The sequence below is a fragment of the Orcinus orca genome, chromosome 13 (assembly GCF_937001465.1).
Source record: "Orcinus orca chromosome 13, mOrcOrc1.1, whole genome shotgun sequence".
In the NCBI taxonomy this organism is placed as follows: domain Eukaryota; kingdom Metazoa; phylum Chordata; class Mammalia; order Artiodactyla; family Delphinidae; genus Orcinus; species Orcinus orca.
Window position 1 is genome coordinate 26,081,313 of NC_064571.1, and position 27,612 is coordinate 26,108,924.

The window sequence follows — 27,612 nt, forward strand, 5'->3', positions numbered from 1 at the left end:
CTGTGTGATCTTCAGCAAGGTGTTAACTTCTATAAGCCTCAATTTCCTCATCTGTAATAATAGAACCTACCTCTCAGGGTCATTGTGTGGACTAGAAATAGGTGTGAAAAGCCTTTAGCATTGTGTGTGAGAGTCAGCCCAGGAAAATAAAGAGTCCCACACAGAGAAGTAAGGCTTGTAGGTTTTACTGTTTCATGATTGTTAACAGAGCAGTCTCAAGGAGACCCCCAGAGAATCTGTTCTGACTTTAGAAGCACTTCCTGTGGACGATGGAGGGCCCTGCCTCATCATACTCTGGCTTGCTGATCCACATCTGCTGGAAGGTGGAGAGAGAGGCCAGGATGGAGCCTCCGATCCAGACTGAGTACTTCCGCTCTGGGGGAGCAATAATCTGCAAAGAGCAAATGTGGTGAATCATGATCGGTCGCCAAGGAATAGGGAAGGTGGTCCAGGAATCATCTCACCACACTGCCAGACTGTCCTGGAAAAGAACAGCCTCTGTGGTCAGAGAGGAACAGGAGAAACCTTGTGGTAGATTAGACTATTGCTCAGATTGTCACTCTTCCTCCCACCCCATCCCCCTGCCCCTCCATGAGAAGAGTTCAGTGTTCCACCCTGTGACTTCGGGCTGGGCCCTGTATTTGCTTTGGCCAGTGGGATGTCAGCAGACTTGACACAGGGGCTAGAAATGTGTTTCAGGCATGCAGGTAGGCACACTCTCTTGTGTCTCTGCCATCTTCATGAGAAGAATTTCCCTTGAAGAGCTACTGGACCTTCAGCCTGGGCCCCACAGTGAGAGATGTGCCCCTGACCTGAGTTGGCTGGGCCTGCAGAGCTATCTAGCCAAGCTTGACCTAGATCAGCTGACTCCCAGCTGACCTGCAGATACATGAGCAATAAATGCTTATTATTACGTGCCCTGAAATTTCATAGTTGCTGTTACCCAGCAATAGCTAACCAATACAAACATCTGTAAGGGGAGTGCTGTTCTGTTCTTGCCTAGAGTTTGGATGCGTGGGCAGCTTGGGCTGGGATTCCTCCATCCCTGAGTCTAAGCCAGTCTACTCAATAGTCTCTTGTATCTGAGAAGTTCTCAAATTCATACATGCCACTGGGATTCCTGAGCTTGGCCTTTAGAAATTGGTTGTCATGTCAGACAACTTTGAACTCCACCTAAAAGTATATCTCAAAGGACCATGACTCTTCAACTAATTCCTGTTTCTGAAGGGACTAAGAATTTAGTGCTAGAACAAACCAGACATGAAATAGATTTTTTTGTCTCCTAAGAATCTCCCTACATATTTCCTAAATTGCAGAGATCATGGAATAGCTAAATAAGTAGGGTCTTTAGAAGTTATCTTATTCAGGCAGACAAAAGTCACCCCATTGCTCCTTTGACAGATACCTCAGGGACTGGCACAGCCATTAAGCAGGTAACAGATTTTACTGCTGGGCAGTTCTAGTTGTGAGAAAACTCTGGGTTGTCTTGGGCTGGAGGCCCTAAATCTCAGCCCCATTCCCACCGTACTCCATATCCTTCCACACTTGCATATCCTGGAACTTGCCTCACCTCCCCCAGTCCAATGTGGCTGGAGTGTTTGTACCTGCACACGTCCCCGGCCATCTTTGCTTACTCACTCTCTTTCCCCTGCCTGCAGTGTGCTTTCCCCTCCTCTGGTCTTATTTAAGCTGTTCTTCCATTGATCATGTCTACAGATCAGATCTTAAACTCCTGGAAGGCCGGCAATGTTATTGAACTCAGGGCAGGGGCTCACAAATTGGAATATGCATCAAATCATTGGTGTCCATTTGTAAGTGTAAGTGGTGGGGGCACCCCAGACCTGCTGAACCAGAATCAGGTGTGGTATCCTGACACGTCGTCCTAGTAAAAAGCCGCTGCCCCAGGCCTGGCACGTTGCCCCCCATGCGGCAGACCTCGGTAAGCGTGGCTGCTCCAGTGGGCTCTGGGTGAGAAGAGCCCGCTGCTCACCTGTTTTCTGGTGGCCTGCTCTGCTTCCCTGTGCCAAGCACCATCTGCTAGGCAGGGGGAAAGCCTTTGTGAAGAAGGTTCTTAGAATACTGACATAGAGAACACACTTCCTCAGATCAGGCCTACTCCCCAGAGACCAACTTTATTGTGACTTTATTGTGACTTTCAACCTATCTGTTATCTCTATTTTACTCCTAACTCTTTCTAATCCTGTAGTAGCAAAGTTCCTAGAAGCCCTAAAAGTGTCTGTCTGATTGCTTGGGGACCAGAGGCTGGGGAGAAGTGGTAAGACAGGTGGGCTCCCGTTCTGTTGAGGCCTATGCAGTGAGAAGCATTGTGTGGGAGGACTGTGACCAAGATGAGACAGCACATCAGAGGCTGTCCAGGAATCAAGGAATGTTCCTGTGAGTTTGAACCAGCAGCCTGTCCTATAGCCAACATTCTCTCTTTGGAACTTTCACCCTCCTCTGGGGTGACACCCAAGTCCTTTTTTTTTTTTTTTTTTTGGCGGTACACGGGCCTCTCACTGTTGTGGCCTCTCCCGCTGCGGAGCACAGGCTCCGGACGCGCAGGCTCAACGGCCATGGCTCACGGGCCCAGCCGCTACGCGGCATGTGGGATCTTCCCGGACCGGGGCACGAACCCGTGTCCCCTGCATCGGCAGGCGGACTCTCAACCACTGCGCCACCAGGGAAGCCCCACCCAAGTCCTTTTTAAAGTTTAAAGTTTAAAGATGGTGTGGCGTTGTCTCCTTCTTTTCTTTCCCTCTTTCCCTCCTCATTTCCTCCTCAAGCCCCTCAACTTCTCTCCATTCCAAATTCTTTCACCTCCTTCTCATATGGGGTCCATGAAATTGTGTTTGAGAGCCCAGGCTAAATGTGTCTCCCGCTTATGAGGGCCCAAAGAACATAATCCCCCAAGGTGAAATCTGTCTCGGGCCAGAATGATGGAGCACCCAGGAGGCCACCAAGCTGTAAGCCTGGCAGCCCGACTCGGAGCATCTCCCAAGTACACAGGTCTTTGTACAAAGAACAGGATGGAGGGAGCCAGGGCAGGACCCACCTTGATCTTCATGGTACTGGGGGCCAGGGCTGTGATCTCCTTCTGCATTCTGTCAGCAATGCCGGGGTACATGGTTGTACCCCCAGAGAGGACATTGTTGGCGTATAAATCCTTGCGGATGTCAATGTCACACTTCATGATGGAATTGTAGGTTGTTTCATGAATTCCAGCTGACTCCATGCCTAGTAGAGATCGCAGTAGCTAGTCAGCATCCACCATGTCACACCTACAGCTCCTCAGGTGACCTTTCTGTTGATACAGCTACCCTGGTTCGCCTCAGTCACCTCCCTAATGGATTATAAGATCAGACTCTCTAACTGGTCATCGCCCTGCCTTGAGTTTCCCCCAGTTCTGACTGATCTTTCACACTGTTCCCTGATGAATATTTCTAAAGGAATACTTTCATTGTATCACTTTTTTCACAGATTTATTGAGATATAATTCATGTACCATAATATTCACCCCTTTAAAGTGTATAGTTCACTAGTTTTTAGTGTATTCACAGAGTTGTGCAACCATCACCACAATCTAATTTTAGAACATGTTTAATCCTCCCCAAATAAACTCCATGCCCATCAGCAGACACTCTCCATTTTCCCCTGCACTCCTTCCCCAGCCTTAGGCAACCACTAATCTATTTTCTGTCTCTATAGATTTGCCTATTCTGGACATCTCATATAAATGGAACCATACAATATTTGTTCTTTTGTGTCTGGCTCCTTTCACGTAGCATAAGGTTTGCAAGGCCCATCCATGTTACAGTCTGTTATAGCCAAGTAATATTCCATTGTATGGATATACCCATCATATCATCTTTGCCTATTGGTTGACATCTAGCTACCTTAGTCTGGAACCAAGATCTTCCAGAGTAAAAGGCCCTGCCTGCCATACCAGCTCATGCCCACTTACCTGGGGTCCCCCATCTCCAGTCTTTTTTCCATGTGATATAATTCCACACTGTAGATAGAGGAATCTTCCTAAAGTGAAATACTGACTTTGCTACTCTGCTGTCTAAAAACTTCCAGGGGCTCTACATTGCTGATATGATTAACCCCCATGCTCTTTGTGTGGTCCAGTGGCTCTCTCGTTTCCTCTGTGTGCAAACACACAGACACACAGACACACACACCTCACCCATCATGTCCCAAATAGAATATGACTTGTCACTCCTCCACACTTTGCACATACCTTTCCATTTGCCTTGCACGCCATTCCCTACTCTGCACTCCTTCCATTCCCAGATACCATAAAATGACACTCATTCTTCAAGGTTCTATTCAAATATTCACCTTCTCTGAGAAGCCTTCCCTGATTTCTTAGGCCTATAGCGCTTTGTCCAGTTTGCTATTTACCACTACACTATATGTCAACATTTGCTTACAGGCCTTTCTCTTCTCTTTCTCTCTTCTCAAGAAAGTAGTTATCCTTGTATTAAATATTATCTTATTTCATCCTTGTGGCAACCCTATCTAGTAGGTACTATCATAATTTCCACTTTATAGATAAGAAAACTGAGTTTTGAAGAAGGTAACATGTCCAAGGTACAGCACTTGAACGAGCAGAATCAGGATTTAAAACCAGGTCTGATCCCCAAACTCACCCTGTTTACTGCTATAGGTTTCAGACCCCATGATTTAAATGTTGAGGGATCCAAGAAATATTTTATGTTTTAATCTCATTCTTAGTTTCATGTTTATATTCCCATCCCACTTTTCCTTTATTTTGATTTCCTTACCCTTATATTTAAAATTAGATTTTAATCTAGTTGTATTGTTTATGTATTTTTGGTCCTTCCTGGAAAAATATAGGCTAAGTATAAACAATAAACAGTGTGAGTGACTCCTGGTGTTTCTCTTTCCATCCCTGCCCTCCTAATTGGCCAGGACGACAGGCCGAGCCTCACCAATGAAGGAGGGCTGGAAGAGGGTCTCGGGGCAGCGGAAGCGCTCATTGCCAATAGTGATGACCTGCCCATCTGGCAGCTCGTAGCTCTTCTCCAGGGAGGAAGAGGAGGCTGCCGTGGCCATCTCATTCTCAAAGTCCAGGGCCACATAGCACAGCTTCTCCTTGATGTCTCGCACGATTTCTCGCTCGGCTAGAAAGAGTAGAAATGACGGAGAGTAGATACTCAGCTCTGTTAGTTTGGTTGTCCTATTTTGATCTCCATGAAAACTTCTTCCTTCTCTTTTGGGTTCAGTCTCAAGATGAATGTTAATGTTTTCATTCCTCTTTCTAAAGTGAAAGTTCAAAATCTCGATTCCCAAGCAAAACTTTTTATGTGCTTTTGTCTTGCTCTCATCACTCAGCCCTGACAAAGCTGCAGGCCTTCCTGAGGGCCTTTCAGGACACATTTCCCATCTAGATGGAGGCTTATATGCTGGGAGTGTACAGAATCTAGGAAGACTCCTACCCAAAACTTCTTCCTGCCCAGGGGGCCACTTTCCCTTAGAAATTCAGACCTTATTTATTCCATTTGTCCTCAGACAAACCATAAACCCCCTAGGTAATGAAATGTGCCACCAGATTCTTACCAACATTCTGCCGAATAAAAACTAGCTCTGATCCTGGTGTGGACATGGACAGAGGTAGCAGGTCCCTGGGGAGCGAAGGAGTGCTGTGAAAGCACACTTAAAAGAGGGAAAAGCCAAGCGCTTCTTAGGATGAGTAGGTCTAAGCCTTGTCTCCCTCCCCAAGGTGTCTTGGTTGGGAACATTCCTCCTTAAATAAGGCTGTCCTGACTATCTGGTCTGGTCTAGGGGCCCAGCCCCAGCCTAGGGCCTCCCCGTTTACCCTAAAAGAGTTTGAGGACACAGGGCCACTGACTTCTCATTAGTCATGAGAATTTCTGGTCCTAGATCAGATTTGGTTCTGAGCTCAAGTCAAGTCCAGAAAGAGGCTGGGTACCTGTGGTCACAAAAGAATAACCTCTCTCTGTGAGGATCTTCATGAGGTAGTCTGTGAGGTCGCGGCCAGCCAGATCAAGGCGCATGATGGCATGGGGCAGTGCATAGCCCTCGTAGATCGGGACATTGTGGGTGACACCGTCCCCTGAATCCAGGACAATGCCTAAGGACAGAGAGGATAAGACCTATGAAAACCTTTAGTATTTTCTTTCATCTGTCTCTTTCTGGGACCTGTTACCAAAAGATCTTCAACTACCATATTTTTCTTTAGCAGCTAGAAAATTCACCCATGGTGAGAATTATCAATCATATGTTTTGTGTACATCAATTTTTGTGTATGTCGGTTTGTTTTCCCAAATGAGACTAGAAGGCAAGTAAAATGTCTCCTCTTCTTATATTCTTTGAAACACTTTCACAAAAATGCACACGTCAATTGGCATCTAGGCTGCACGTTCTTTAGTGAGACTGGATAATGTGCATATCCTTCAGGCATCAAACTAACACATGTGTAGTGCTAAAAGGACTATAGAAACCAGCTTGAAAAAAAATAACATTCTCTACTGATGAAACTTTTAGTAAACCATGAAAGGAAATAAGTTTTCTCAATGTGATAAGAAATCTCTCCTGATCCAACAGCCACATAATTGATGGGGAAACACTACAATATTGTTACTGTATTATTATTATTTAATATTGTCTTGGATGCTCTAGCCAATGCAGTATGACAGAAAATACACATAAGAGGTACTATCATCAAAAGGGAACAGAATCATCATTATTTGCAGATAACGTGGTTGTATACTTAGAAGACCTAAGAGAACCAACTGAGAAATGACTAGAGTTATCAGATGATTCAGTAAGAGCCAGATCCAAAATAAATATCCAGGGATCAGCAGCTTACTCTTATACAAGGAGGTTGGTCACAACATATTTTATAATAAAAAATAAAAATTGGAGACAACCTAAAGGTCCTGCAATAGAGAAATGGTAAAATCAAGCAATCAATCATGGAACCATCACACAATGACTACCGTGTGGCCACTGAACATGACGTTCACAGCATAAAACCAAGCACAAAGCACGGGATACAGAACTGCATATACCTATATTTCCCCATCACCATCCTTATCACCTGCAGTGAAATTATCCTTTACTTTTATCTCTCCTCCACTAGGCTGTTAGCTCCATAATGGCTGGTCTGTCTTGTTTGACAGTGTGTGCCCATGGCCTGTAGTGTTTGGCACATGGTAGGGAGTAATGGAAAATATTTGAATGAATGAATAAATGGACAAATCAATGAATATATGAATGAATGTTTGAAAGATGTTCAGAAGCAACTGACAAAGGATTAATCTCCAAAATTTACAAGCAGCTCATGCAGCTCAATAACAAAAAAACAAACAACCCAATCCAAAAATGGGCAGAAGACCTAAATAGACATTTCTGCAAAGAAGATATGCAGACTGCCAACAAACACATGAAAGAATGCTCAACATCATTAATCATTAGAGAAAGGCAAATCAAAACTACAATGAGATATCATCTCACACCAGTCAGAATGGCCATCATCAAAAAATCTAGAAACAATAAATGCTGGAGAGGGTGTGGAGAAAAGGGAACCCTCTTGCACTGCTGGTGGGAATGTGAATTGGTACAGCCACTATGGAGAACAGTATGGAGGTTCCTTAAAAAACTACAAATAGAACTACCATATGACCCAGCAATCCCACTACTGGGCATATACCCTGAGAAAACCATAATTCAAAAAGAGTCATGTACCAAAATGTTCATTGCAGCGCTATTTACAATAGCCCAGAGATGGAAACAACCTAAGTGTCCATCATCGGATGAATGGATAAAGAAGATGTGGCACATATATACAATGGAATATTACTCAGCCATAAAAAGAAACGAAATTGAGCTATTTGTAATGAGGTGAATAGACCTAGAGTCTGTCATGCAGAGAGAAGTAAGTCAGAAAGAGAAAGACAAATACTGTATGCTAACACATATATATGGAATTTAAGAAAAAAAATGTCATGAAGAACCTAGGGGTAAGACGGGAATAAAGACACAGACCTACTAGAGAATGGACTTGAGGATATGGGGAGGGGGAAGGGTAAGCTGTGACAAAGTGAGAGAGAGGCATGGACATATATACACTACCAAACGTAAGGTAGATAGCTAGTGGGAAGCAGCCGCATAGCACAGGGAGATCAGCTCAGTGCTTTGTGACCACCTGGAGGGGTGGGATAGGGAGGGTGGGAGGGAGGGAGACGCAAGAGGGAAGAGATATGGGAACATATGTATATGTATAACTGATTCACTTTGTTATAAAGCAGAAACTAACACACCATTGTAAAGCAATTATACCCCAATAAAGATGTAAAAAAAGAAAGATGTTCATGCAAGCTGTCAAGCCCCTATTAAAAATCACTTTATTTTGAAGTTCCCTCTGTTTCCCTGAGCTCCTTTCTATACCAAGGCCACATTGTACTTACACATCCAACATCATTGGTTCTGCCATTGCTGCTTCATGAGCAGAAACATTCTAGCATTGTTGGAAAGGGTGTACAAGCTCCCAGACTAACTACTGGTGAGGGAAATGGCCCTTGCAGGTTGTACTAGTCATGGTTTGTTCATGTAAATTCTTTCCAGCTATACTGGGTAGACTCGCATCTGCATTTTACATGCGCTTCCCTTCTGTTATCCCCAACCAAGGTTTTCCTTGGACTTTGACTGTCCCACTGATTCTTCTGAACAGGAATCTCTGCAAGAGCTCAGCTTTCCCTTCCTCCCTCTCAAGTCAGAATGGGAACGGGTTAAAGGGCTACTCACCTGTCGTGCGGCCAGAAGCATAGAGGGAGAGCACAGCTTGAATGGCGACGTACATGGCAGGGACATTGAAGGTTTCAAACATGATCTGAAAGAACAATGCAGAATAGAAGACTATCTGGCAGAAATCACAGCACCTCTTGGTCCACAAAATGGTTTGTAATTTTATTAAGGGTAGGAACTGTGCTTATTTACCCCACTCCCACCTCCCTTAGGTTCTGGCATGGACTACAAACAGAGCAATTCTCAAAAAAATTCTGTTGCCACTCTCACCACTGTTATTCAACATAGTTTTGGAAGTTTTAGCCACAGCAATCAGAGAAGAAAAGGAAATAAAAGGAATCCAAATCGGAAAAGAAGAAGTAAAGCTGTCACTGTTTGCAGATGACATGATACTATACATAGAGAATACTAAAGATGCTACCAGAAAACTACTAGAGCTAATCAAAGAATTTGGTAAAGTAGCAGGGTACAAAATCAATTCACAGAAATCTCTGGCATTCCTATACACTAATGATGAAAAATCTGAAATTGAAATCAAGAAAACATTCCCATTTACCATTGCAACAAAAAGAATAAAATATCTAGGAATAAACCTACCTAAGGAGACAAAAGACCTGTAAGCAGAAAATTATAAGACACTGATGAAAGAAATTAAAGATGATACAAATAGATGGAGAGATATACCATGTTCTTGGATTGGAAGAATCAACATTGTGAAAATGACTATACTACCCAAAGCAATCTACAGATTCAGTGCATTCCCTCTCAAACTACCACTGGCATTTTTCACAGAACTAGAACAAAAAATTTTGCAAAAAAAAAAAAAATTTTGCAATTTGTATGGAAACACAAAAGACCCCGAATAGCCAAAGCAATCTTGAGAACGAAAAAAGGAGCTGGAGGAATCAGGCTCCCTGACTTCAGACTATACTACAAAGCTACAGTAATCAACAGTATGGTACTGGCACAAAAAAAGAAAGATCAATGGAACAGGATAGAAAGCCCAGACATAAACCCACGCACATATGGACACCTTATCTTTGATAAAGGTGGCAGGAATGTACAGTGGAGAAAGGACAGCCTCTTCAATAAGTGGTGCTGGGAAAACTGGACAGCTACATGTAAAAGTATGAGATTAGATCACTCCCTAACACCATACACAAAAATAAGCTCAAAATGGATTAAAGACCTAAATGTAAGGCCAGAAACTATCAAACTCTTAGAGGAAAACATAGGCAGAACACTCTATGACATAAATCACAGCAAGATCCTTTCTGACCCACCTCCTAGAGTAATGGAAATAAAAACAAAAATAAACAAATGGGACCTAATGAAACTTCAAAGCTTTTGCACAGCAAAGGAAACCATAAACAAGACCAAAAGACAACCCTCAGAATGGGAGAAAATATTTGCAAATGAAGCAACTGACAAAGGATTAACCCCCAAAATTTATAAGCAGCTCATGCAGCTCAATAACAAAAAAACAAACAACCCAATCCAAAAATGGGCAGAAGACCTAAATAGACATTTCTCCAAAGAAGATATACAGACTGCCAACAAACACATGAAAGAATGCTCAACATCATTAATCATTAGAGAAATGCAAATCAAAACTACAATGAGATATCATCTCACACCAGTCAGAATGGCCATCATCAAAATATCTAGAAACAATAAATGCTGGAGAGGGTGTGGAGAAAAGGGAACCCTCTTACACTGCTGGTGGGAATGTGAATTGGTTCAGCCACTATGGAGAACAGTATGGAGGTTCCTTAAAAAACTACAAATAGAACTACCATATGACCCCGCAATCCCACTACTGGGCATATACCCTGAGAAAACCATAATTCAAAAAGAGTCATGTACCAAAATGTTCATTGTAGCTCTATTTACAATAGTCCGGAGATGGAAACAACCTAAGTGTCCATCATCGGATGAATGGATAAAGAAGATGTGGCACATATATACAATGGAATATTACTCAGCCATAAAAAGAAACATAATTGAGCTATTTGTAATGAGGTGGATGGACCTACAGTCTGTCATACAGAGTGAAGTAAGTCAGAAAGAAAAAGACAAAAACCGTATGCTAACACATATATATGGAATTTAAGAAGAAAAAAAATGTCATGAAGAACCTAGGGGTAAGACTGGAATAAAGACACAGTCCTACTGGAGAATGGACTTGAGGATATGGGGAGGGGGAAGGATGAGCTGTGACAGGGTGAGAGAGAGTCATGGACATATACACACTAACAAACGTAAGGTAGATAGCTAGTGGGAAGCAGCCACGTGGCACAGGGATATCGACTCGGTGCTTTGTGACCACCTGGAGGGGTGGGATAGGGAGGGTGGGAGGGAGAGAGACGCAAGAGGGAAGAGATATGGGAACATATGTATATGTATAACTGATTCACTTTGTTATAAAGCAGAAACTAACACACCATTGTAAAGCAATTATACCCCAATAAAGATGTTAAAAAAAAAAATCTGTTGCATTGATGCATGAATGGGAGAAAGAATCTGGCCAAGAAGCCATGTTGTGTTCTTGTGCCAGTGCTCAAGTCTTCCTGGCCTCTTACCTGGGTCATCTTCTCCCTGTTGGCCTTGGGATTTAGCGGGGCCTCCGTGAGCAGGGTGGGGTGCTCCTCAGGTGCTACCCGCAGCTCATTGTAGAAGGAGTGGTGCCAGATCTGGTTGGGACAAAAGTCAGATGAGTCCAGCAGACTCCCAGTGGGCTGGAGACTTCCTATGGACATGCCCATGCTGGGGGAGGATGGCACAATGTTCTCAGAATGGACTGGATCTGGAGGCCTGTCAGCCATGGGAATTGATTGCTCTTTAGAGGTTATATTCCCTCTCAATAAGGCCCCAGACAGGACTCAGACCTGGGGCCAATATATTTAGTGTGTTGATTATTTCTGTCTGACCTTGGCTCCTATTTACACCTCTCCCTTGTCTCCCCTGCTTTGTGCCCTGAGGGACAAGGCCCTCTGCAGCTCTCTGGCTTCTGGCTGTGCTTGGCTGAGAGAAGATACCAGCAAGAGGTTGGCGAGTGGGAGGGGGGAGAAGGGCAGGGTGATTTTCCGGCAACACTGTGGCCTCCCTGAGCACAGCTCCTGTTGCGCAGCCCCTCCTCAGGCTCCAGCTCTCACTGAGCTCTAGTCACGCTGCTCTTGCTCTTCAGCCTTCCAGCTGGAAGAGCTTCCCTCGGTTGCTGGTACTTGAGCGCCTCTGCATCCCTTTCCGGTTCCCTAACCCTGCTCACATCTGTAAGTAGTCCTTCCTTAAATTAATTTCAGAACCCCAGCTGAGTGTATACTGTCTCCTGCTGAAGCCTGACAGATATGCATTAACTGTCAATGTCTATTATTGACCAGGCTGTTCTTTAAAGCAGGGTTTCTCAACCTCAGCGCTTTGACATTTTAAGTTCAATAATTCTTTATTGTGGGGGGCTGAAGTTTAGCAGCATCTCCGTGTTCTACCCACTAGATGCCAGTAGCACTTCTCCAGCTGTGAGGGGCAAAAATGTCTCCAGACATTGCCAAATGCCCCTGGGAGACAAAATCGCCCCGGTTGAGAATCACTGATTTAGAGGAAGTTACTTCTTCCCGCTGTGCACTGTTCCCTCTTTAGTGATCCAGGACAGCAAACAGGAGCCTTTATTTCAGAGGAATTTGGCAAAGAGTGGCAGGGACACAGGGCTTTGATTTCTTCAGAGGTGAGGCACAGGGTCCTCTGATTCCATTGTACCCATGTATTTAGGGACCCCTGGCTTTGTACTAGGATGGTGCTAAATGTGATCTTAGTTTCAAAGTCTGGAAGGGAGAAAGGCAGTCAAAAAGACAAAATACAAGACACGTCCATATTTTAATGAAGGAAGAGGCAGGAGAAGTTCGTTTTCCAGGAGATTTGAGAAGGCCCTGAAAGCAAAGGAAGGTCTCCAGAGACTGAGCAGGGCATCTGAGGCAGAGCAAATGGCACAAGCAGAGGCCCTGGGCTGTGGAGGTGTCACAGGAGACATGAAGGAGATGGCAATTAGGCTTAATAATGTGATGTCAGTATTTCCTCAAATGTGGGCCCCGGATGCTTTGGGATAATTGTTATAGGTGCAGGTTCCTAGGCTGTATCCCAGGCTCACACGTCAGAATCTTTGGGTGGGAAGGGAAAGCTGGGAAGAAGTGAGAGAGTGGCATGGACATATATACACTACCAAATGTAAAATAGATAGCTAGTGGGAAGCAGCCGCATAGCACAGGGAGATCAGCTCGGTGCTTTGTGACCACCGAGAGGGGTAAGATAGGGAGGGTGGGAGGGAGACTCAAAAGGGAGGGGATATGGGGCTATATGTATATTTATAGCTGCTTCAGTTTGGTGTACAGCAGAAACTAACACACCATTGTAAAGCAATTATACTCCAATAAATATGTAAAAAAAAAAAAAAGAATCTTTGGGTGTTGGGCCCAAGCATCTGCACTTCATCTTACTTCATTTTCGGAAGCTTTTATGAAGTACTTTAAAAGTTAAGGATGTTGACAATTTTTAAATTAGGAAAATATTTTTAAGAGAAATTAAAATTTCTCATATTTCCATTACTTAATAATAAATAGTTAACACTTTGGCTTTTTTCTTCTCCCTGATCTTTCATCTTTATGTATTTTAAATTTTATTACTACTACCATTTATTTACTTCATACGCTTTCATTTATTTATTATTTACTACTCTTACACTTCTATGTTCAATTTTGTTTCCTGTCACTTTTCAGTTAATGTAACATAAATAATTTTCTTTTCCATAGTAAACATTTATTTTCAATAAATTGAACTAAAATTTTTTTAATGTTTACACAACATTTCATCATATACCATCATCATCATATATTTAATCACATTACTATTCATGGTATCTTTGATTTTTGTTTATAAATAATCTTGTGAAAACTATCTTTGTACATATTACATTTTATTTTTTCTATTCAGGATGTTTTCCAAAGAAAAAAATTCTAAGAATGGAATTACTGAACTAAAGAGTATGGCAATTGGAAAACTTTTTGGTTTCTATCACCCACAAAGAGGCTAAGTTTGTCTTTACTTCAGAATAGAAATTGCCTGTTTCACTCTTACGTGCATTCAGTGTTCTCACTCTTAATATGAAATAATTTGATAGATAAAATTAATACCTAGTTGTTTTACTTTGAATTTTTAAATAAGTTTTTAAATAATTTTTCAAATATGTTTAAACTTCAGATTTTCAACTTTTGATAATTTCTATTTGGCCAATTATCTGGTCATGTCCCTTGATTATTTGTCTGGTGGAGACTGTGTTTTTAATTATCAATTTACATTAGTTGTTTGTATTAATCCTCTTTTGCACTTGTGAATATTTTTTGCAATTTGTTGTTTGCCTTTTAAATTTGGTTTTGTTTTTCACACACTAGAAGTTATGATTTTTAAGAAGTCACATTTGTCATTCTTGGGATTTTTTTTTTTTTTTTTTTGCGGTACGCGGGCCTCTCACTGTTGTGGCCTCTCCCGTTGTGGAGCACAGGCTCCAGAGGCGCAGGCTCAGCGGCCATGGCTCACGGGCCCAGCTGCTCCGCGGCATGTGGGATCTTCCCAGACCTGGGCACGAACCCGTGTCCCCTGCATCAGCAGGCGGACTCTCAACCACTGCGCCACCAGGGAAGGCCTTACATTTGTCATTCTTTTTCTCTTCTTTCACCAGAAATTTGATAAATACTCACACTTACTATACTGTATTTTTTATCATTTGAATTTTTATATTTAACTTTCATATTCAATTGATATGTGTTTGATGAAATTGTATGAAGTAATGGCCATAAACAGATTCCCTATGCCCCAAGTAATGAATTGATTGTCACAGAATAATTCATTGAATTATTGAATCCTTCTCTACCCTCTGGTCTTGGAAGTTTCATTTACCATGTATTTCTTTTTTACCTCTGTATTGGTACCAAATTGTTTTAATTTTTATAACTTTATATTATATTTTACTATTTGGATATAGCAAGTCTCCTCTCATAGTTTTTCTTATTCATTTTATTCTCATAAATTTTGTCTTATTTATTTTTCCACACTTTATGATCTTGCATAATTAAAACTCGTGATATTTCTAGCCAAACTCATAGAAGCAGAGAGTAAAACGGTAGCTACTAGGAGCTGGGGGAAGGGAAAAGAGAGGCTATCTTAGTCAAGGCATACGAAGTGTCAATTATGTGGGATGAGTAAATTCTGGAGATCTAACTTAATATATTAGCATGGTGACTAAAGATAGCAATGCTGTCCTGTATACTTGAAATTTGCTAAGAGGGTAAATCCTAAGTGTTCTCACTGCAAGGGAAAAAAAAAAAAACACAAACTATGTGAGGTAGTAGATATGTTAATTAGCTTGAATATGGTGACTATTACATAATGTATACACATATCAAATCATCAAGTTGTATACCTTAAATATATACAATTTTTAAAATTGTGAGATTTTTGTTAGAATGGCAATGAGCCTATAAATTAATTTGAGAAGATTTGACAGCTTTATCCTATTCAGTTTTTCTTTTAAGGCACAGAATATATTTTAGGGGTTTCTTTAAAGAGTTCATATTACTACTGTGAATAAAATATTTTGTCTATTATGTTTTCAAATTAGATATCATTAGAAATATAATAATATGTGCCACGTATGGAGCATTAAGTATGTTCCATGCCTTGGGATTATACTAAATATTTGCCTAGTTCAACCTCCAAAGCAACCTAATGAAGAAAGTATTTTTATTTCCACAAATAAGGAAGTTGAGGCTTAGAGGGAGGGATTTGCTCCTAGATCTCCCTGCCACTGACTCCAGTGTCTGTGCTCTTAACCATCCCACGGAGTGAAGCAAGAGCTATTGTATTTTTATCTATTTATGTCACATTCAGAGTGACTGAATCTAGGGTTTAGAGAAATTGAATCTAGGGTTTAGAGAAAAGTATATGTGTACTACAGATTTCAAATCAGCTTTCTTTATTCCCAGTTGCAGTCTGCTCAATAAGCCCTCTATTACATTTCAAAAGACAGTCATTGCAGAAACAAGAATTCTCAGACAACTGTCAGTGGAATTTATCAAAAGAATATTCGAAATATTGTACAGCAACTATACTTCAATTAAAAAAAGAATATTAGAAAGGCTCTATTAGCATTTTGCACGTGATTTTGTGGAACACAAACTACCATTTAAAAATTACCCCCCGGGCTTCCCTGGTGGCACAGTGGTTGGGAATCCGCCTGCCGATGCAGGGGACACAGGTTTGTGCCCCGGTCCAGGAGGATCCCGCATGCCGCAGAGCGGCTAGACCCGTGAGCCATGGCTGCTGAGCCTGCACGTCTGGAGCCTGTGCTCCGCAACGGGAGAGGCCACAACAGTGAGAGGCCCATGTACCGCAAAAAAAAAAAAAAAAAAATTACCCCCCACGTCTTCTTTTTTTAAAGTATTTTATTTTCATTTATCATTTACAGGTGGTTTGTTCCTGATATTAATATTTCCTAGGTATCTAGTGAGAGTTTGATCTTTTTTGGGGGGGGGCACGTGGCACGCGGGATCTTAGTTCCCAGACCAGGGATCGAACTCCCGTCCCCTGCAGCAGAAGTGTGGAGTCCTAACCGCTGGGCTGCCAGGGAAGGCGACCCCTCAACATCTTCTGACATGAAAAAAGCTTCTAGAAACCGGTAGAGATTCCTATTTAAATTTTTCACTAGAGAAGCATCATACTAATATAGCATCAATGCACCTATCTGAGGTCATGACGGAAAATAAAGGGGAGAAAGCTATTTGCCTTTCTGGAAGCAGCAACGCATTTTAAAGAAGGATAAGCACTGCGCTGGAGTGAAAGCTGGAAAGGATAAAGCTGGGACTTAGGCGGGACCAGGTCCTCAAACGCCAGACAGTGAGTTAGGAACCTACTGTTGGTTAGTGAAGAGTCTGAGGAGATGAGTGACATGATCTGGTCTGTTTTTAGAAAGACAAGCTTTGCAGAAGCGCAGAGAATGAATTAGGTGAGTGAGGCAGGAGACAAAGAAATCAGTCAGGAAGCCATTGGAATCGTCTAGTGAGAGATGTTGGCAGCTGAGGCTGGGGAATGCCCAGGGGGATGGACAGGAAGGAAAGAAGGATGTGAGAAACATTGCAGAGGAAGAGTTGACAGGGCAGAGGGTGGGTCTTGATGATGTTAAAATGAGCACACTAAAGGGGGTGTCCACCAATACCTTCTCCATGTCATCCCAGTTGGTGATGATGCCGTGTTCAATGGGGTATTTGAGAGTTAGGATCCCTCGCTTGCTCTGAGCCTCATCCCCCACGTAGCTGTCTTTCTGGCCCATTCCCACCATTACACCCTGCAATGCAAAAGAGAAGGAAGGAGAACAGAATTGGCCGAGAGCTCCACTTAGAGGAATTCAGGTATTGGAGGGTCTCTGAAGAAGGTTAAAGATAGGGAAAATGTCCTTCTTCCCCTGGAAACCGGACTGAAGGAGACAGGGTGAGGCAGATACCAGTGAATGTGGAGATGGCAGGAGGGAAGGCAGAGGATTTCTTGTCTCTCTTCTCTGTCCTAAAACAATGTCATTTTCTGAGAGAACAGGGCCAATCCATACACGTCTTCCTCTTACCTTACCTTACTTAGCACACACACACACACACACACGTGTGCAGCTCAGCATAGACTCCACAGTGCAGTGCGTCCTCCTACTAACTCAAAGCCTTGGGTCCAGATGAACATATACCTGGTGGCGAGGACGACCCACAATGGAAGGAAAGACAGCCCGGGGGGCGTCATCTCCTGCAAAGCCAGCCTTGCACAGGCCAGAGCCATTGTCACACACGAGCGCAGTGGTCTCCTCTTCACACATGGTGAGTCTGGCCGAGTGAACCAGGGGCTAGAGCACCTAGGGAACTGGGGAGAAGAGAGGTAATTGGCCACTTGTCAAAATCACGTTGGAGACAGTATTCTTGGCTGTCTTGGGGCCTGACCCCATCGGCAACCAGGACCTAGTTCCAGGAGGGAAGGTATGGACCTGGCCCCTTACTCTCTGGCATTTGGGCTTCTTCCCTCTACCCTACTGTTTTGGGCTGAACTGTTTACTCCCCAATTTCTATGTTGAAGTCCTAACCCTAGTACCTCAGAGTGTGACTGTATTTGGGGATAAGGCCTTTAAAGGGGTAATTAAAGTAAAATGAGGTCATTAATCCAATATGACTGGTGTCAGGTATGCCTAATTCAATAGAACAGGTATCTTTATAAGAGGAAATTGGAACACAGATACACACAGAGGGAAGATCATGTGAAGACACAGCAAGAAGACAAATCATCTACAAGCCAAGTTGAGAGGCCTCAGGAGAAACCAGCCCTGCTGATACCTTGACTTCAGACTTCTAACCTCCAGAACTGTGAAAAAATAAATTTCCCTTGTTTAAGCCAATCTGTGGTACTTTATTATGGCAGCCCTAGCAAATTAATCCACCTGCCTCTCGAAGACCTGAAATGACTACAAAGCATTAATCCAATGGAAAGAATCTCTAAAGACTTGAAGTTTAGAAAAGGAATTGAAAAAATTTGCAGTAAACATAATTAAGGGTTACTATTTGCTATATAAAAGAACTCCTACAAATCAATAAGAAAGAAGTAAATAGCCCAAAAGAGAAAAATAAAAAGACTATGAATAGATAATTGACAAAATGAAATGCAAACACCCAACAATTACATGAAAAGATGTTCCGCCTCACTAGCTATCAGGAAATGCAAATGAAATAAGACCATTTTCACCCATCGTATTGTTAAGATTCAAAGTTTTATTATAGGTGTTGGCAAAGTTGTGGGAACACTGGCACTCTTTAATCAGAGAAACACACCAACACACAATCTGGTACTATCCAAAAGTTCCTTGTGGGATACTGTACTGAGGTTAAGAGAAGGGCCAGGCAGATGGACGTGGACTAATGTGGATAGATTTCGAAACCATTCTGCTGAGTGAACAAAGCAAGTTGCAGAATAGAATGTCCAGCATAAAACCATTTATGAGTTCTTTTAAGAGCACAAAACAATATTGTGCATTTTCCATAATTTTCTTTTTGTGTGGATGTGAACACATAGCAAAAAGTTCTGGAAAAAAAAAGTCTAAGACTGATCATAGTGGTTACCTGGAAGTGGGAAGGGGACTGAGAGGAGAAGTGCTGTAATGTTTTAATTGTTAACAAGGAGACTGTATCCATGTTTAGTTTATAATTAAAATCAATCATACATATCATTAAGGAAAAAAAGATGCATGTGAAAATGTACAATCCTAAGGGTAGGAGCCCCTTGAGGAGGACAGGGCAACCTGAGAGGAGAGAGGAAAGTGAGAGAATTCGTGATGGGACTCACTGTCTCTGTTGCTTCAGATGGAGAAAAACAGAGAAGTCCTTCCTCCAATGCTGATATCTGAATTGGGACGACTGCAAAGTGATGACGGAATGAATTTTTCTAATGTCTGTTGCAGGTTTTCTTTCTTTGGGTGAGGGGCAGTGTAAAAAGACCACACCTGACAAATTCTTGGCACTTGGTGAAGCAAGAGAAGCAATGGCAGCTCAGGAGATGGTGTGTGGATTGCCTTCCAGCCTGAGAAGCCCCTCAGTGGGGCAGAGTGGAAGTGGGGAGGGTCCCAGCTCTGGGGGAGGTGGGAGTCCAGAGAAGAGAGGCATGGAGAGAGAAGGTGGCTGCAGAGGACAGCCCACCAAGCTTCATTTGGAACGAGCGGCAGGAGGGGAAGAAGAGAGCTGCCCTAGACACCTGGGATGCTGGTCCTCCAACACCCTTACGTGGAAGGAGGACAGCAAATACCATGACCAAAGCAAAGAGGAGACAGAATCACAGCCTGAGAACGGGAGGTCAGAAAGGCTACCTAGAGACTGAGCAGAAGTTTATTCACACAGTTTGCAGGCTAAAAGGAAGCCCTTGCCTGTTATATTCAAAGCAGGGTGCACACTAGGGGACAGGCCCACTGTGACTTCTTGAATCCAGCTCTGCTTGTCCTTGCTTATCCTCACGATCACCCATGTTCAAAGTGATAAAAATCCCAGTTCTCGCCCTTGGCCTACAAGGCCCAACAGGGTCTGGCCCCTGCCTGTGTCTCCAGGCTTATCTCCCCCCTGACCCCCCTTGGCCTTCTCACTCTGGCTATGTGGAGTTCCTTTCCATTCTCCGAATATGTCATCTTGTCTCCCTTCTGGCCCTTTAGACACAGGGTCTGGAACACCCTTCCCCCAACCTATTTGCTACTGACTCCCATCCCCTGTCAGGCCTCTGCATCAACACTGCATTTTCAGTCTCTCTGGCCCACCGGTCTCAGTTAGTGGCCCTTCTTCTTTGCCCCACAGCACCTTGAACTTGTCCCAGCAATGATCAACTCTGCACATCTGGGCTCATCTGTAGCTCTGTAAAGGCAGGAGCTGGGCCTGTCCTGTTCTTCAGCGATTCTTCTGTAAGCCTAGCACAATGTCTGGCACAGGGTGGGCTCTTAAACCTTTTTTTACCCAGATGAATGAGTGAATGAATCAATGGATGTCAAGGAGAAGGATTTTCAGAATAACAAAGGTAGAACAAACACTGGTGAGAGGACACTGGTCTGAGATGAGGTGGAGATTGAAGGAAAGTACTTAGTTGTTCAAAACAATGTTGTCTCTGGTCTGAACAGTTTCTGGATTGCAGGGAAGATCCTTAACCTTCTGCCATGTTAGACCAATGGAGAAATGGAGAGATGTCAGGAGATGGAGATGGCAAATGTTGTTCCAATATTCAAAAAGGGAAAGAAGGCAGATATCTAAAACCTCAGATAATCTTGATATGCAAATTAGGCAGGTTTCCAGAAGGTGTTATTAAAGAAAGCACTATTTTTTTTTTTTTTTTTTTTTTTTTTTTTTTTTTTTTTTTTTTTGCAGTATGCGGGCCTCTCACTGCTGTGGCCCCTCCCGTTGCGGAGCACAGGCTCCGGACGCGCAGGCTCAGCGGCCATGGCTCACGGGCGCAGCCGCTCCGCGGCATGTGGGATCTTCCCGGACCGGGGCACGAACCCGCGTCCCCTGCATCGGCAGACGGACTCCCAACCACTGCGCCACCAGGGAAGCCCAAGAAAGCACTATTAAAGAAGCAGTGGGCTTCCCTGGTGGCGCAGTGGTTAAGAATCTGCCTGCCCAGAAATAGAGACACAGATGTAGAGAACAAACATGTGGACACCAAGGGGGGAAAGTGGCAGGGGTGGGGGGGTGGGGATGGAGTGATGAATTGGGCTATTGGGATTGACATGTATACACTGATGGGTATAAAATTGATGACTAATAAGAACCTGCTGTATAAAAAATAAATAAAATAAAATTCAAAAAAAAGTAAACTTCTTCCAAGCAATTCAGAGGGAAATAGAATATAAAATTTTAGAATTTTAAAACATTTTTTCCCCCTTCTGTTGTTTTCAAAGGCTTTGGGGGTGGCGGGGGGAGGTGGTGGTAGTGGGATATTGGAGTTAGACTAGCCATAACATAAAAACAGTGAATTTTACTAAGGAAAGTGAATCCCAGGAATTTTGTTCAAATAGGATAGACTCTTGTTGTGCTAGAGGTGTCCTGTGTTGAAGTTAGTAGGCTATATGGGAGCATTTGTCTAGAAAAGAAAAAAAATATTAATTGGTATTTTATTGATGACAATAAAGTTGGAATATGATAACTAAAAAAATTAAAGAAAAGAAGAATCCACCTGCCAATGCAGGGGACACAGGTTCAATCCCTGGTCCGGGAAGATCCCACATGCCGCGGAGCAACTAAGCCCGTGCGCCGCAACTACTGAGCCTGCGCTCTAGAACCCGCGAGCCACAACTACTGAAGCCCGTGCGACTAGAGCCCGTGCTCCTCAGTAAGCGAAGCCATCACAACGAGAAGCCCGCACACCGCAACGATGACCCAATACAGCCAAAACTAAATAAAATAAAAATAACTAAATTAAAAAACAGAAGCAGTGATTTCTTGAAATTGATTAGGGTTTACCAAGAACAAGTGTTGGCAGACTGCCAGCCTCCCTTTTTCCACAGGACCCCCTGGCTGGAAATGCAGGAGAAGGTGGGAGACATTGAGCTTCACTTGATCTTGGCATCTGACAAATTCTCCCGTGATATCCCTATTGATAAAGCCATGTGGGCTGAACAATAAATCAGTTAGGCATATTTACAGCTGCCTGAGTTATTGTCGCTGAAAGGTGTTAATTGATAGGTCACTGTCAACCTGGAGGCAATGATATGCCTCAGAGCTCCACTCTCGATCCTTTCTCATGTGACATGTTTATAAATGAGTTGGATGAAAATATAGAGTACATGCTGATCAAATGTCCAGATAAAACACACACGTTGGCTGGAAGAATCGAAATCCGAAAGATCTCAAAAAGCAGAGAAAATGAACTGAGTCCACTAAGATTAAATTTAATAGGATAAATATGAGGGTGCGGATGTGAGTCTAGATAACCAAACTGTGAAAGCTCTCGTTCAGCCCCTGTGAGCAGGACCTGGGGTCTTGTCGACAGTCTGCAGTGTCCTGGAGCCATGATAAAAGCTAGCCCCACCTTCGGCCAGAGCGCTGTGTCCGGTTCTTAGGGCCACCCTTGCCAGCAGAGCTGTGGGAAGGTGGGCCCCCGTTCACGGCTGACAGGGCAAACTGTACTACTTTTCTAAAGGGGAATTCAAAACTACTTATCAAAAGCCTTAAAAGTGTACATATCTTTTAACTCCACAAAGACACTTCTAAGAATTTATCCTTGGGAAACACTCATGGGTGAGTGCAAAGATTTGGCCAACTTTAATGCGAAAAAAAGTTATTGAGTAATAAATAAAATGGTTTCTAAACTAGGTTCCAGAAACCTCCTTACGACAGAGAGAGCAGAATATTTAATATCCTGGGAAAAGTGCAAGCTGCTCTGTTAGGTGAAACACAACATGTTCTGTGCTTCCATTTTTGGTAAAAATGTATTTTTAATTTTTAAAAATTGGGAGCCTTTCACATACATTATCTATTTAATCCTCACAAAAGCCCTGAGGGAAGATATTTTTAGTTCCATTTTACAGATAAGGAAACCAAGTCTCAGAGAAGTGAAAGGACTTAGCTCTCCGGCTCCTCACTGGGAGAGGCAGGGCTGGCCTCAGCCCAGGACAGGCTTCGAAGCCTGGGCTTGCACCTTCCCCACCACCTCAGTGAAACCCTCACAACTTCTCCATGTTTGGTGTTTTTGCTTCTGCCTCTCTGTCTCTCTAGCACCGTTGGCAGCAAAAGCCCTAAAACAAAAGGGCCTGTGTTCTTTTCTCTCTCTGAGCCTCTGAGCCCCTCCTATGCCATGCCTAGGTCTAGATTTATGTTTACAGCCCCTGCATCGGTGTTTAGCACGTAGTAGGTGCTCAGTGTATGTTGGATGGCGATCCCACCACCTTCCTGGCCTTCCCCTGACGATCTGCTCTGCCCCTGTCCCTGCAAGCTGAGCTCGAGTCCCCACAGGCCAGTCTCAGGGCTGCTCGGTCATGTGGGCGTGATTTAGAACCACACAGGGACAGTCTTCTTCACAAGCTGGTCACAAAGAGTTGTGTTTCCTTGTTCTAGCAGGTGGTCCACCTTGAGGAGAAAACAACCTCGAAAGCTAGAAGGTGGCCAAGAGGCAAAGCTGCACCTCTGTGACTGTCTCCCTCTGGGGTCCCCTCTCTCTTGTGACTTATAGTTCAAGCCTGTCTGGCTTTTCAGTGAACCCTTTTGTCTCCCCTTGAAGTTCCCCACCCATAGTAAGAAAGAACGTTGGACTTTGTTTCCCAGCAGCTGAGACAGCTGGCCTGGAGTGGAGCTTGGCGTGGCCTGTGCTGTGCTGCCCGGGGAGAAGACTTGGGCCCTGGAGCCAGGCTCTCCTGGAATGTCTCTGCCAGGGGAAATTCTAAACTTCACTCAGCCACTTGCTGGTAATTTGTGGCTAGACTTGAGCGTGTCAACTGAACCAGAGCCAACGTCACTGTGGTTTCCTGGGTCACACCACTTTGCACTCGCAGAAAGCCGAGTGCACTGTTCTGGCTCTTTCAGCACGTACTACATCTGGGCTTCATTGAGGATTTCACAGAGTTAGAAACACAGCTCCCCGCTCCTCTCTGAAAAGTGGCCAAAATCCAAAGACATAATGAGCACAAAGAATTTGCTCACCCACGCATCCCCCTGGCCACCCCCAAGCAAACATGAGGACAAGATGAGAGCCCCCTACCCTCACTCTGAAGGAGAAGGGTTTCGCTTCAGAGTTCTCTCCTGCCCTTCCTTCTTTGCTCTCCTCCCTCTGGGCACCCCTTCCCATGGCGAATTCCCACGGCTCCCTCTTTGGCCTCCAGTTTCCTCAACTGTAAAATGGAAATGGTGACATTCGTTTCCCATGATAATGGATCAAATAAAATAATGGAAATGAAGTGCTTTATAAATTGGAAATCAATTTAAATCAGGGTCAGCAAACCAACGCCTGTTTTTGTGAGGTCCGAGAACTAAGAATGGTTTTGACATTTTTTAATGGTTGCAAAAAAGCCAAAGAATAAGATTCTATGACCCAAGAAAATTATATGAAAATCAAATAATAAATAAAGTTCTATTGGAACGCAGCCACACCCATTCATTACATACTGTCCATGGCTGCTCCGGTACAATGGCAGAGTTGAGTAGCTGTGACAGAGACCTTTAGACTCACAAAGTCTAAAATATTTACTATCTTGCCCTCTACAGAAAAAGTTTGCCAGCCCCTTTTGTAAAGGGCTGCAAAAATAATAATTCTTATGATCTCTCTTACTCTTCTCCATTAGAGCTTGCCCCCCGGATGAAGCCTACCATACCGGAAGGAGATGAATTGATCCACTTCACCAATCAATGATTATTGAAGGGAAGGTTGAATTTATGCCAGCTCCCAAGGACGTTTTCATTTTAGGGGAAAGTCTGAGTCCTAAAAGGAGGGCCTCTCAGATAGTGAGATTTCAAATATTAGTTGGGGAAACATCTTGGAGTGAGGGCTTCAAATGACAAGTAAGCGCTGCCTGTTATAATCTGCAAACACATATATCCATACAATGACTTCACAAGAAACACTCCTATGGTGGAAAATTCTAGCAGCACATCTTATTAACTTCGGGGTATCTCGACTTGGTTAATATACACTAATTAAATTAAAAATGGCTTCTGGGGCTTCCCTGGTGGCGCAGTGGTTGGGAGTCCGCCTGCCGATGCGGGGGGCGCAGGTTCGTGCCCCTGTCCGGGAAGATCCCACATGCCGCGGACCGGCTGGGCCCGTGGGCCGTGGCCGCTGGGCCTGCGCGTCCGGAGCCTGTGCTCCGCGGCGGGGGAGGCCGCGGCAGTGAGAGGCACGCGTACTGCAAAGAGCAAAAACAAATGGCTTCTGGCTAGCAATATTTCTGATCCTCAGGAATCTGCCGTTTGGAACTGCTCTTCTGGCTTTTACCTCGGCCACTCACTCTCTCCCCCTGCTCAGCTCTAGTCCCAACCCCTCTCCTGAGCTCCAGAGCCCATGGGGCATCTACACCCCATGCTCTGGCACCTCAACTCCACCTCTGAGACTGCTGTCCTCATCACCGTCCTTTGACTGGAATGGCCCCTCAGAGATCTGCACCACCCACCCGGGACGGAACCCAAGCCCAACACCCTGACTGCTTCCTCCTCCCTCCCAACCAATCCCCAGGCCCTCTTATTTCTGCCTCCATGCAGCTCCAGCCACCAACTTGGGGCCACTGCACTGCTGTAGCACTCTTGCCCTGCCCAGTCCACTCCCCTCACAGCTGCCCGAGCAGTCCCTTTAGAGGGCAGACCTCTTGCTATCATCCTTCTGTTGTGCCCCATTGCCCAATCCCTAGTAATCTGGCCCTGCCTGCCCCTCTGACCTTAGCTTTCCCTGCTTCCTGCCTTGAAATCTATATTCAGTGGAGTTGAGCTCCTTAAAAAGTCCCAAAGACCATGCTCCCTCTGTCCTGGAACTACCCCTACTTCAGGACCCAGCTCAGGTACCCCTTCCTCCAGAAAGCCTTCCCTGATAACTTCTGGGCTGGGTGAGGGACTCCTCCTGTGCTTTACCCCTTTCATATATTTATCTTCTCCATGGTTCTCATCTATCTCTCCCAGTGATTGCAGAAGCCCCTACACTGTCCCTAAGGAGCAGAGACAGTGCCTGGTACATAACAAGTGCTCAATAAATGTTGTCAGAATGAACAAAGGGAAGGAAGAAAGAAATCTAGCTTCAAGGTCATGATATCATTCTGCCCATCTTGGTTTCCCAGGCGTAACATGTAGAATCTCTGCTCATTAGAGTTTCTCTAGTGCCCATGCATCTCTGTCACAGGAATCTCTGTCTTGCTGCAGCCCAAGGGCTAAGCTCAAGGTCTAAACCCATTCAAATAATAAAAGCAAGTGCTACAGCTTCCCTATGCAAAGTGTGGTCCCAGACCAGCAGCCTCAGCATCCCCTGAAGTTTATCAGGAATGGAAATTATCAGGCCCCACCCCAGTCTACTGAGTCAAAATCTGGGGTGGGAGGCAACAAAGCAATCTGTGTTTTAACAAGTTGTCCAGGTGATTTTTAAAGTTTGAGCACTCAGGGCCAGGCCCTGATAGTGTTGACCTGAGCACTTTATACATATATTATCTCATTTAATCCTCACAACAGCACTGCCAGATAGGTATTATTACCATTACACCCATTTTACAGGTGAGGAAATTGAGGTAACTTTGGTAGCTGGGGAGTCTGCCTCCAAGGCCTGCATCACTACCCCAGCCAGCCTCAGCTGTAAAGAGATGTTAGTAGACTCTGTTTGCAAAAGCGGACACAGCCCCTTGGTCTATTTTCCTCTTAATTATTTATGCTCTTGTGTCTGTGTGTGTGTCGTTGGGGGAAGATGATGGCATTGATGGGTGGTTTCACAGCCAGGTGTGGGTCTTTTGTACAAGTTGCTTAACTTCTCTAAGGTCTCAGTGTCCTCATCAGAGAACGAATTAGATGGTTCCACTTCCTTCCAGCCCTAAAACCTCATGATGCCCCAGGACACTTACTCCACTCCACTCCACCTTTTGCATCCTCCAATGACCCTGGAGCTTTCAAGGGTGAGAAAACGCTTAGCCAAGTATGAATCAGAGAGACCCGTGGGGGTCTGAAGAAAATACTCACCCATCCCCAGTAGACACAGACACAGGGGCCATAATTGGTTTGGATTTAAATGTCGCAAGCAGAAGTCATTTCTCTGAAAAGCGTCTGTTCCCCTAAAACAGCCTCCCAGACATTCTGAGCCACGACAAAGCACACCTCATGGGTGTAGATCTGCGCTGGCTCTGATGAGCAGTGAGAGCAGAGACCGCAGGTGACACATCCCACCCACCACCCAGTTAGGAGGGCAGGGAGTCCCGTTCCAGGCTGTTCCTGCCCCAGGATGCCCCATGGCCAGAAATACCTTTTCCTGGCAGGCAGCAGTGTGCTTGTAGGCAGAGTTGCACACCGAGGGTCTTGACGTGTGACCTGGGCCAGCGTCACAGAAGCCAGGCCAATCTGGAGGCGCCTCCTGCACCCAGGGGTCCGGCAGCCCCAGAAAGACAGAGACGGCAGAAGCTGTACAGTACTCACCGAGTGTATGAGAGGTCCTTCTCCCAGTGACTGAGGGCTGGTGTGTCTTTGGCATAAATACCAGAGCAATATAAAACCCCAGAGGCGGATCTTCTTTAAGCAGAGTCCCTAAAAAGGCCAGCTGACGGTGTGTTAG

General features: G+C 44.3%; 1 protein-coding gene across 3 annotated transcripts; it reads right to left on the reverse strand.

Moving 5' to 3' along the window:
• Positions 1-169: 169 nt before the first annotated feature.
• ACTG2 (actin gamma 2, smooth muscle) lies at positions 170-27,590 on the reverse strand. 3 transcript variants are annotated; one of them, XM_012535659.3, is made up of 9 exons: positions 27,477-27,590; positions 17,567-17,736; positions 17,051-17,179; positions 11,376-11,486; positions 8,794-8,878; positions 5,957-6,118; positions 4,956-5,147; positions 3,053-3,234; positions 170-391 (listed from the first exon to the last, which is right to left on the reverse strand). In XM_012535659.3, exons 2-9 carry the CDS (start codon positions 17,690-17,692, stop codon positions 248-250), a joined length of 1,131 nt encoding a protein of 376 aa, XP_012391113.1. In that variant the 5' UTR covers positions 17,693-17,736; positions 27,477-27,590; the 3' UTR covers positions 170-247. The 3 variants fall into 3 exon arrangements, with proteins under 3 accessions (XP_012391113.1, XP_033256412.1, XP_049552109.1); XM_033400521.2 differs by lacking the exon at positions 27,477-27,590 and adding an exon at positions 27,307-27,464; XM_049696152.1 differs by lacking the exon at positions 17,051-17,179.
• Between the last annotated feature and the right edge of the window lie 22 nt (positions 27,591-27,612).

Coding starts and splice junctions, on each gene's coding strand:
- ACTG2 (XM_012535659.3), bottom strand. CDS start 17,692: ATGTGTGAAGAGGAGACCACTGCGCTCGTGTGTGACAATGGCTCTGGC. Junction 8,879..11,375: donor ACAGGGAGAAGATGACCCAG/GTAAGAGGCCAG, acceptor TTGTTCTTTCAG/ATCATGTTTGAAACCTTCAA. Junction 392..3,052: donor CCAGTACCATGAAGATCAAG/GTGGGTCCTGCC, acceptor TGCTCTTTGCAG/ATTATTGCTCCCCCAGAGCG.